The sequence below is a fragment of the Gavialis gangeticus genome, unplaced genomic scaffold (genome assembly GCF_001723915.1).
Source record: "Gavialis gangeticus isolate Ggan-Ray unplaced genomic scaffold, GavGan_comp1, whole genome shotgun sequence".
Classification (NCBI taxonomy): Eukaryota; Metazoa; Chordata; order Crocodylia; family Gavialidae; genus Gavialis; species Gavialis gangeticus.
Window position 1 is genome coordinate 39342898 of NW_017729032.1, and position 9677 is coordinate 39352574.

General features: G+C 40.6%; 1 protein-coding gene across 1 annotated transcript in view; it reads left to right on the plus strand.

The window, feature by feature from the left end:
* Window positions 1-9677, plus strand: part of IFT88 (intraflagellar transport 88) — an 87887-nt gene that overhangs the window by 32849 nt on the left and 45361 nt on the right. The window contains exons 15-16 of the mRNA XM_019525082.1: window positions 2165-2264; window positions 6913-6999. Of these exons, the coding sequence (XP_019380627.1) occupies window positions 2165-2264; window positions 6913-6999 (187 nt within the window). The remainder of the gene's footprint in view (window positions 1-2164; window positions 2265-6912; window positions 7000-9677) is intronic.

The window sequence follows — 9677 nt, forward strand, 5'->3', positions numbered from 1 at the left end:
TCCCTGGGATAGAAGTCAGGCTGATGGGCCTATAGTTAGAACACGATGGCCCCAAGTCTGAGTCTGGTATAGGGCATGTGGTGGCAGCAACAACGAGGCCATCAGCTAAGGAGCTGGGACCACAACAGTGGGCACGTCTACACATGCAAATGCCCTGGGGCAGGTGTCTACACTTGCAGGGAAGCAGGAGCAGAAGACTACTGCCATCAGCAGCAGCTGTGACCAGCAGTCATGTTCTTTTGTGTTAGAACTGGAGCTGCCATGCCAACATGAAACATATTGGTGACAACAGCTCCAGCTCTGGCGCAGGACATGGAGCAGGACTTGGAATCCTTGTTGCCACTGTGAGCACCAGAAAGGAGCTAGAGGTGCTGCTGTCAGAGCCATCCTGTGCCCTGGGCTGGATGCAGTCTGCAAGTGGGAACAGATTTGCTGCCCCCTGCCAGCCCTGCACTGGCCCCCTGCAGCAGCCAGGAGGAGCTCTAGGCTTCCTCTGGGTGCAAGCCCAGGGATTGGCAGGGAGCATGGGACCAGAAGATTCTCTTGCCCCTAGGAGCTGCCTGCTGCTGGGGAGGGGACACTATCCCCCTGTCCCAGCAGCAGGAAGCTCCCAGCTCCTTCTCCACAATTATAGATCTGGGGCTGGGAGATAAGAATCCCAGCTCTCAGCCCCTGCTCTGCAATCACAGATTGGGGACTGGGAGCTTCTTGCTGCTGGGGCAAGGGGACATGTCCCTGCCAACGCTCCAGTGGTGTAGTCTGCCCCAGCAGCAGGCAGCTTCCAGGGGCAGGGAGTAATTTCCCACCCTCTGCTGCCTGGCTGACTGGGAGCACATTTGCTCCTGGTCGGCCATCAACATGTGCCATACTGCACAGTAATTACTCTTGAGTAAATTTTCTATTTGCATTTACAGGTAGCAAATTTACTCAGGATTCGAGCAAATAACTACGCAGTAAGCATCACTGTTTATATGTAAAGACACTTACTGCGCAGTCATTTGCTCTAATCTCAAGTGAAGTGTTTCCTGTAGATGCGCCCAGTAACAAGAAGTGAATCAGCCAGAGGCACCCAGGGTTATGTCAGTCCTCACTCACCCTCCTGCCACCAATTGTCATGTTCACTGGACCCCAGGGCCCCAGATTCTGTAGCAGGCCTCTTCCCCTGATCCCTGAGTTCCCAGTAGCCATGCAGGCTAGGTAACAGCAGCTCCGCAGGCCATGTTTGACACCCCTGTTTTAGAATGTACCATATCAAATCCAGAAAAAGAGTTGATGGGAAGAGAATACCTTAACATGCAGACAGCAATAACTGCCTTGCTCCATGTTGGCTTTCTTTTCCTAGTACCCCTGAATCAGAAGTAATTAAAGAGTTACCTGAGGGATAAGCAGGAAGTCCATCATGCATTTGGTAGTTTAGGCCCAAGCCACCTCTGCCACCACTACATTGAGTTCTGGATATGACAGTGTCGCATCCAAAAGTGGTTGAACTGAACTCAGGAGGCTTTTTTCCCCCCTAAAGACAGCCATTCTGAATGCTGCAAGATGTTAAAATGCATTGTCCATCTTGAGCATTACTATGGTGTGGCTAAATCTGCATTGATGTTTGAAAGTTTCTTTGAGATTTTAATTTCTCTTTTACTTATATGAGAGAGGATATATACTCTTGCATATGTTACAAAAGTTCAGGGTTGTGTGTGCCACGTCTAATTTATAATATACTTAAGAAGTTTTAAGGTTTATGACATGGTAGAACCTAGGGAACAAATTGTAGATATGTCGTGAGTCTGTAGTATTTTGCTGCAACCTGATCTTTTATAAAATTAAAATTCTGGCTGCTTACAGAATGGAGCCAGCATCATTCAGGATCTATTTAGGTCAATTTCTGAGATCACTGACATGAAGATTGCTAAGCAACTGAAAATAACATGCTACTTATATGGAGAGCCTTAAAAACAAACTAGAGAGAGCACTTTTCAAGTAAGCAATTAAAGAAATTATTCTGTAAAACTTTTTTTATTTGTGGTGCCACTCATGTCTGCAATGAAGATGTAACTAAATTAGCAGACCAATTCCCTCTAGATAGCAAAAATGAGCATCTTGGAAAGTAACATAAATGCAGATATATTTTATCTTTTTTTTTTTTTTGGATTCCTTTCTGTTGTAGGTGTGTTGAAGTAGTAAAAGCTTCCCACTATGTAGAGTTAGCCAATGATCTTGAAATAAATAAAGCAATTATGTATTTGAGGCAAAAGGACTTCAACCAGGTACAGTACTCTTTTATGCTATCTTTCTGAATATTGTATTTGGCATTTCAAGTAACCGTTAAACTCCAGCACAAGCCTCCTTTATGATTGCTTAGAATCTGATAGAAGTCTGGGTGATTTTATTAGAATAATCCTGCAAAAACATGAATGATAATATGGAGTGGCTTTTATCTAAATATAATTTGCATATTGGAGAAGGTAATAGGAGATCAGAAAATGTGCAGATGCACTTGATATTGTAGTCAATGATTCTTTTTCCATTTCCTACTCAAATATCCACTGTTACAGTGTAGTCTATGCTAGAATCACTGTCCATGATAGTTCTACAAAAGGGCAGACTTGAGAAAAATAATTTTGAGCAATTAACATTATGACAAGTTCATTTAGGAGGAATGTGATCTCATTTTTCCCAGATAGATAAATAGATATAGAAGCCTTGCCTATACACAAAGTAGCACTGATTTAACTCAAGTTGATTTTTAAAATCATGTGGTTAAGCTGGTACAAATCTTGCCTGGACAATCGTATCCAAACCTGATTTATTTAGATTTAGCTGGATTCTGTAAGGAATTGGTATAAACTAAATATAAGACAGGCGTAAATGGACATAAGTATCCTCAAATAAATTTGAAACCCCAGTGCCTTGCACATGTTTTCTATGCCCTATAAGTGAAACTACCTTAACAGAGATAGGATGGATCATTTAGTGCTGACGCTGGCTTGATGTGTGGTCTACATGTGGATGCTTAGAAGCTGGTGTGAAGGATCATCCAGTGGGGGCATTTCTACTTGTGTATAAATTATTCTGCATCTTTTGTGATGCTTCAGGACTGACTGCCTATTTGGAATGAGGAAAGATTTTTCCTGTGGAACAGATCGGCATGAGCTCTTGGAGGGGGCGGAGGGGGAGGTTATAGTCTTTGCAGCATCAGTAAAGCATGGGTAATCCAAGAGCAATCATTGGCTTACTGCAGTTTGCAATTCAGTCCCATGCAGTTGTTAGTTATGTGTGCTGCTTACATCTGTCATTGTTTCACTTCCTTCACCTGTATGCCCTACTCAGTCTCATGTTCTGTGCAATGCTTTTGTAGATCTTTCCATCTGCTATATAAATGTGTTTATGCTTTCAGTGTCTTGCTTGTAAGGTTAGTTGAACTGCAGTTTTTAAAATGTTGTCCTTACTTTCTTTTCAACATTGTTTCTTTCATTCTGTCACTTAAATTTTGTTTAATGCTGTAAGTATGAGGAGGTAGGTACAGTATTAAAATCTCACATTTATTTTCTATCTTTAGTCTAAGTACTTTCCTTAGTACATATGTAATAAAAACTTAGAAAATAAATCACTACTTCTACTAGAAATCTGAATATTTCCTTGTTTCATTTGTAAACATGTAGTTTTATTTAACAGGTAACACACATCGATTGGCCTTAGAAGAACTGTTTCAAGAGTGTAGCATTTTTCATTTCAAATTTTAGGGTATTTTTTAGTATTCATATAATTATTTATCATAATATGAAGGATGTGCATGTGTGCATATGTATCTTCCATCTCTTTCCATAAAACTGAGTTACTAAAATAAAATTATTCTATATCAAAAAGCATTTTATTTTTGTGCTCTGAAGTATTACTGATGGTGGTGACTTACCTTTGTCCCTCTGCAGCACATCTCATATTTTCTGATCTCTAATATTTTTTTCCTTTTGGAAATACTTGTAGTCTCCCTGATTACCGTTCCTCCAGTACTTCGTTGGGCTGCATGTGCAGTATACATGCATATATATACATCTGCTATAGTAAAAGGATATTCACAGCAGTGCGATATTTACCTTACAGAATAGCTTCTATCACTTCTGTCGATCAACAGTACAAAAACTCCCAGGAAAGATTTTGGTCCCAAGTCTCTTTTTGGTACATACTGTTGGGTGGGCCATTGAGACAACTATGTATTGAGCTTCAAAATTTAACTTTTCACCACTTGTGGTGCTTTTTTTGTTTATTTTTATGCCCTGACATAAATTTTCACTGAAAAATAAAGTGGTGCTGAACCATGTAAGATATGAGGCAGGTGCTTGAAACAGATGGGAGCTGTCTAATACAGCAGTGTCTCACATCCTCATTGGGTTGATGGTGTTCCCTGCTGATCATCTGTCAGGACATTTGGAGACTGGCATATTATTTGAAAATGACCTTTGTGCATTACGGGTATTTTGAATGTTTTATTAAAGACAATTTTGGTATACAGTTTTAAAGCGGAGCCCTAAAATTTAGTGGTGCAAGTTCTGTTAACATTGCTGAAAGTCCATACCCTAGGTCAGGCATACTGTTGTATTTAACTCGTTATGCAGCACTTTCAAACATACTTTCAACCTGCTTTTAAGCTTAACCTGGGTGTAGTAGAATCCCATAATAAAGACTGATATGAACAATTCCTTAGTTTGATTTTTATGTTCAGCGGATTCTTATCCTGAGGATTTAAGAATAGTGAAATTCCCAAACTAGGCAAATATACAGAAACAGCATCTCACCTTAAAGGACAGAATGATTATTACTACCAAGACATTTTAATGCCAACGTATGTCATAGTTTTAATAAACTCAAGTGATCTGTGGCATTCTTAGCCAGTATCTGTGTGGTCTCAAAGTATGCTAACCCCTCTTTTTCCTTTGGCAACAAAAATGTTACTTGCACTTCAATCTTTACAATGAAAGATGTCAAAGTAGAAATCACACAAACCAAGGAATGGCATTTTGATTTATATATCTGAAAGCTCACTGAGGGTATGGACATACTTACATTTAGAGCCATTATAAAAGGGCAGCAGCTGCTATGTTCTAATTATTATGTGTGGACAAGCTGGGAATGATAAAGTGGTGCTACTTGAGCTTTAACACTGGATGTATTGTGCCTGGCTTGTCTATGCATAACTATTAGAACCTAATAGCTGTTGCCCTTTTGAAATACAGAGACATGGTAGGATAGTTTTCATGATTGGAGTATTGTCCTGGATGTGTATAGCTTGTTCAGGAAGGATGGCAGAGCAGGAAAACGGAGAAGGTGTTGCACTATAATTTAAAGGTGATGTATATGAGTTCTGAAGTGCAGTATGAAGTGGAAGGTAGGCCAATTGAGAGCAGGGGGATGTCATGGCGGGTGTCTGCTACAGACCACCGAGCCAGGAGGAAGAGGTGGACAGGGCCTTCTTTAAACAACTGACAGAAGCTTCCAGATTTCAGGACCTGGTTCTCATGGAAGACTTTTATTATTGGGACACCTGCTAGGAGGAAAACAGCAGTGCAGTAGTAGTCCGGCAAATTTCTGGAGTGTTTTAGGGATCATTTTTTTAAACAGATGTAGTGGCTGGATTACATGCATTGAGCAGTGGCTGGATTACATGACTTTGGGCATGTCTCCACGCGGCGCTTACTGAGCAGCAGACTAATAACACTGCACAGTGGTGTGCCAGTCAGAAACTGTGCTAATACGCTGCTGCACAGTGTTATTAGGCTAGTGCACGGTAAGCCTCACAAAAAAACTGTGTGCTGGCACTACTGTCCAGTAATTAGTTACTGAACATTTAGTTAGTACTTCATTAAGCAAGTACTAAATTAAATACATGGTAACTGCTGCACATTAATGAACATATAGACACACCCCTTGTGAGACACTACTTTCCTATGCAGAGATGTGGGGCAGAAAAATTTTTGGAAAATTTTCCAATGCTTTATTTTTCTATGGAAAGTTTTCCATTTCTAAAAAGTCATTGTTTCATAAAATTCATTAGCAACAATGAATGGGTGCCAATACAGTATTAGGCAAGCTTGGAAGTTTCAAAGTTTAATGTTTTCAGGTGATTATCCGTAGGAAATATGTGATAAAGTACATATATGTTTTATTGATTTGTAAACAGGAGGGTAAATATAGTCACATAATAATCCAAACCAAAAATCAAATTATGAATTCACCTAATTGGCTGTGCAGGTCAAATCAAAACCAAAGCTAAAATTTGTACTTTACCCTCTTAGTAAGCATTTGTTTTACTACTACTACTTTTTTGGATAGTGGTAAAGAAAGCAAAAGCTCAATTAGATTTTCATTCTATTGTCTGAATATCTCTGAAATATTTGAAAGGCTGGGAGTTATGTCTGTAAGCAGCCCAGGGTTCTACCTTGCCTTACTTTCAATATATAGGTTGGTAGTTTAAAGGTGTTTTTTTTCTGTCTTGACATTTCCACTTATAACATCATGCATTCACCATTCACATTACTATGATAAGTATATCTATATTGGCAGGGTAAGAAGGTTTAGTAATTGTCAGTAGTTAGCTTAAGTGAAGTTGTTACATTTGCACTGATGTAACAGAGAACAGATACTGGGTCCAGTATATCAATGTTGTATGTAATTATATGAACTTAAGCATGTGGTGGGGCAGGGGAAGTTACCATTTTAAAAGAAAAGTACAAGTTATTAAATATTTTGCAGTGGAAAATTTTATGCAATTACTGCATAGAAATTAATTAGGAATCCAAGCTTTCAATAGTAATTTTGGATACTTATTACTGTGTAAGTGTATTCATTTTCTTTGTTTTTTTTCTGACAATGCTATAAGTATGTCACAATATAGGTCATTTGCTTTTGAACTATTTCTAGGCTGTGGAAACCTTAAAAATGTTTGAAAAAAAGGATAGCAGAGTGAAAAGTGCAGCTGCCACAAATCTTTCGTTCCTTTGTTATTTGGTAAGTTGTTTGCTTGTTTTTTTTGTCATTTTGCTTTTAAAATAATATGAGCTGATAAGAGAGAAAGTTGATCTAAAACCTGTATAATGTTTATCTCTCTGTAGAAGTTCTGTATTAAGTAGACACAATGTTTAGACAGACCTGTAGGTATCAGCAGTTTGGCACTGTAAAAAAAAAATTGCTTCTGCCATCTGAAGGAGGAATTAGATTGGCCCAGATCCATTTGTATGTTTATCCGAGACTCCAGTACCAAGTTGAAAATTTACATTCTCAAAACCCCGACTCAGGTGCTGCCTAACCATGGTGGCACTGAAAAACCTTATTGCTTAAGTTTTTTACATTAAAATTCCATAGGCATCTAAAGTTCTGCTTCTGAGTGCAGTTTTGACATAATTGCTGAGCAGCAGGACTGGCTGCCAATCTTGTGCATGAAGGAGTTCAAACTCACAAGAGTAAGCATGATTGTGTAACTCAATGGTTAGGGCAGGTAATTATACATTTTGGGGGGCAGGGATACCAGTCCCAGCAAAATATTTTATCCATTAATTGTTTAATATAAAATACATAAGGTTTTTTTTATGTATTTTATGTTTTTTCCTTGGAACGTAGGATGGCATGGGTCCTGGATCATAAAGTTTAATTCACTGTTCTTACAGACCCACCACACTGTATAATCCCTTCCAGAATGTATGAAGCTGCATCTTGGGCACCTGGCAGATGTTACATTTATGGCAAGATTAGCTTGTCTTTCTTGAATATGAATGACTGGAACTGTGTAGAGCAGGGGTGTCAAAGATCCAGCTCACAGTGCTGCCTGTGGGTCTTAGACTGGCATATAGCAGTACATGCAGCATATCCTGTGCATGTGGCATATTCTGGACTGTCTGGGCATGTAGCACATGCCAACCCTGGTCTTGGTCTTGCGCACTGAGCATGAAGCTGGTCTGGCACATGTTGCACATGGCATAGTCCACCAGACTGGACGCACAGGCACTGCGTATGGGGCCTGTCTGCACTCTGCGCAGAGATCACTGGAGGCCATTGACACTGAAGTAGTCAAACTGTGATGAAATGTAATATTATAAAGTCTGATAGTGTGCACTAGTCCTAATAAGAATTTCTGCTGTAAACTGAGAGCTAATCATTTGGAAATAACTGAAGAGAAAGGCTTGCCAGTTGCTATGAGCCACCAACACAAAACAGCTTTGAACAAGGCAAATTTGATTCAAATTTGATGCATCAGGCAAGGTATTTACCGTAACAACAGGGAAACACTAATGCCAGTCAGTGAAAATTCTACCAGAAGTATTGACTCATCAGGACCCATGAGGTTTGTCCACAGGCTAGATCAGTCCCACAGACAGGAGCTGCACACCACATGCACCATGGGCCAGCCCCATGCACCACATGCAGTGCACACATTGGCTTCAAATTCCAGACATTCTGGTGTGCCAGGTTCTAGACTGTGGGCTGCATAGGTCCCAATGCTATCAATCAGATGCTTTTTGGCAGTGGGATGATGGAGCATGCCACATGTTCAACTTATAGTGCAATTTTATGGCACCATAAATTTGATGCATATGTGACATGTTGCTATTTATGGTGCAGTTAACACACTACCCTTGCCATAAATGTAATGTGCCAGGCGTCTAAGAAACCTTCCTGCAGCCATTTACAACATTATCCATAGTTGTCCTTCTTTTACCCAGTTCCATACCCAGTTTACAATGCCTGTAATACCCCCAGTATTCTTCATTTGACCTTTAATTTACAGTGTGACACCATATTAATTAAATGCTTTACTGAAGTAGATTTACTGCATTTCCTTTGTCTTAAAAATGTTATCTCATCAAAGAAAGATATGCATCAGGGACTAGAACCCAGGACACTCTCTCCCAGGTGAAATGCACTAATCAGTGTGGTCAGTAAGCTATAGAGTTATTCTCCCCCTTGTGCTCTCTTTTTGGCCCAATGCATCTTTAAGTATTCCATCAAAAATGGAGCAGCTTCAATAAGGGTGATTCAGAGCAACCCTGTGACCCAACCCCAGAATGGAATATAGAGGATCTCTTGATGCAGAAAGAGTTTGTCCGTTGGTGGAACCCCATGAGACAGAGGAGGGAATTGATCTCTTGCATAAAAGAGTTCTCAGGGCTGTGGCTTGCACTCCAGTGTAACCCGATGTGTTGTGGTATCCAGATCCCTGTGTGGATCTGGATCTGAGCCTCTGCTGGGAGATGAGAAGCTCTTCCCCCAAGTGGGAGGGGCAGGAAGTCAGCTGGGGTCATAGGATCCCAGCAAGATAAGCATCCAAATTTCTCTTGAAGGTGTTCAGTGTAGGTGCTTGAACCACCTCCGATGGCAGGCTATTCCAGACCTTGGGGGCTCAGACAGTAAAGAAATCCTTCCTTATGTCCAGCCTGAAACGGTCTTGCAGTAGTTTATAACCGTTCAACCTCATCATCCCTTGGGGCGCTCTGGTGAACAAACGTTCCCCCAGGTACTGGTGGTCACCCCTGATAAACTTATAGGTGGCCATCAGATCACCCCTGAGCCTGCGCTTTTCCAGACTAAAGAGCCTCATGGCTCTCAGCCTGTCATCTAAGGTCTGTTTTCCTGACCTCTGATCATGTGCGTGGCTCTTCTCTGGACTCTCTCAAGCTTCTCCACATCATTTT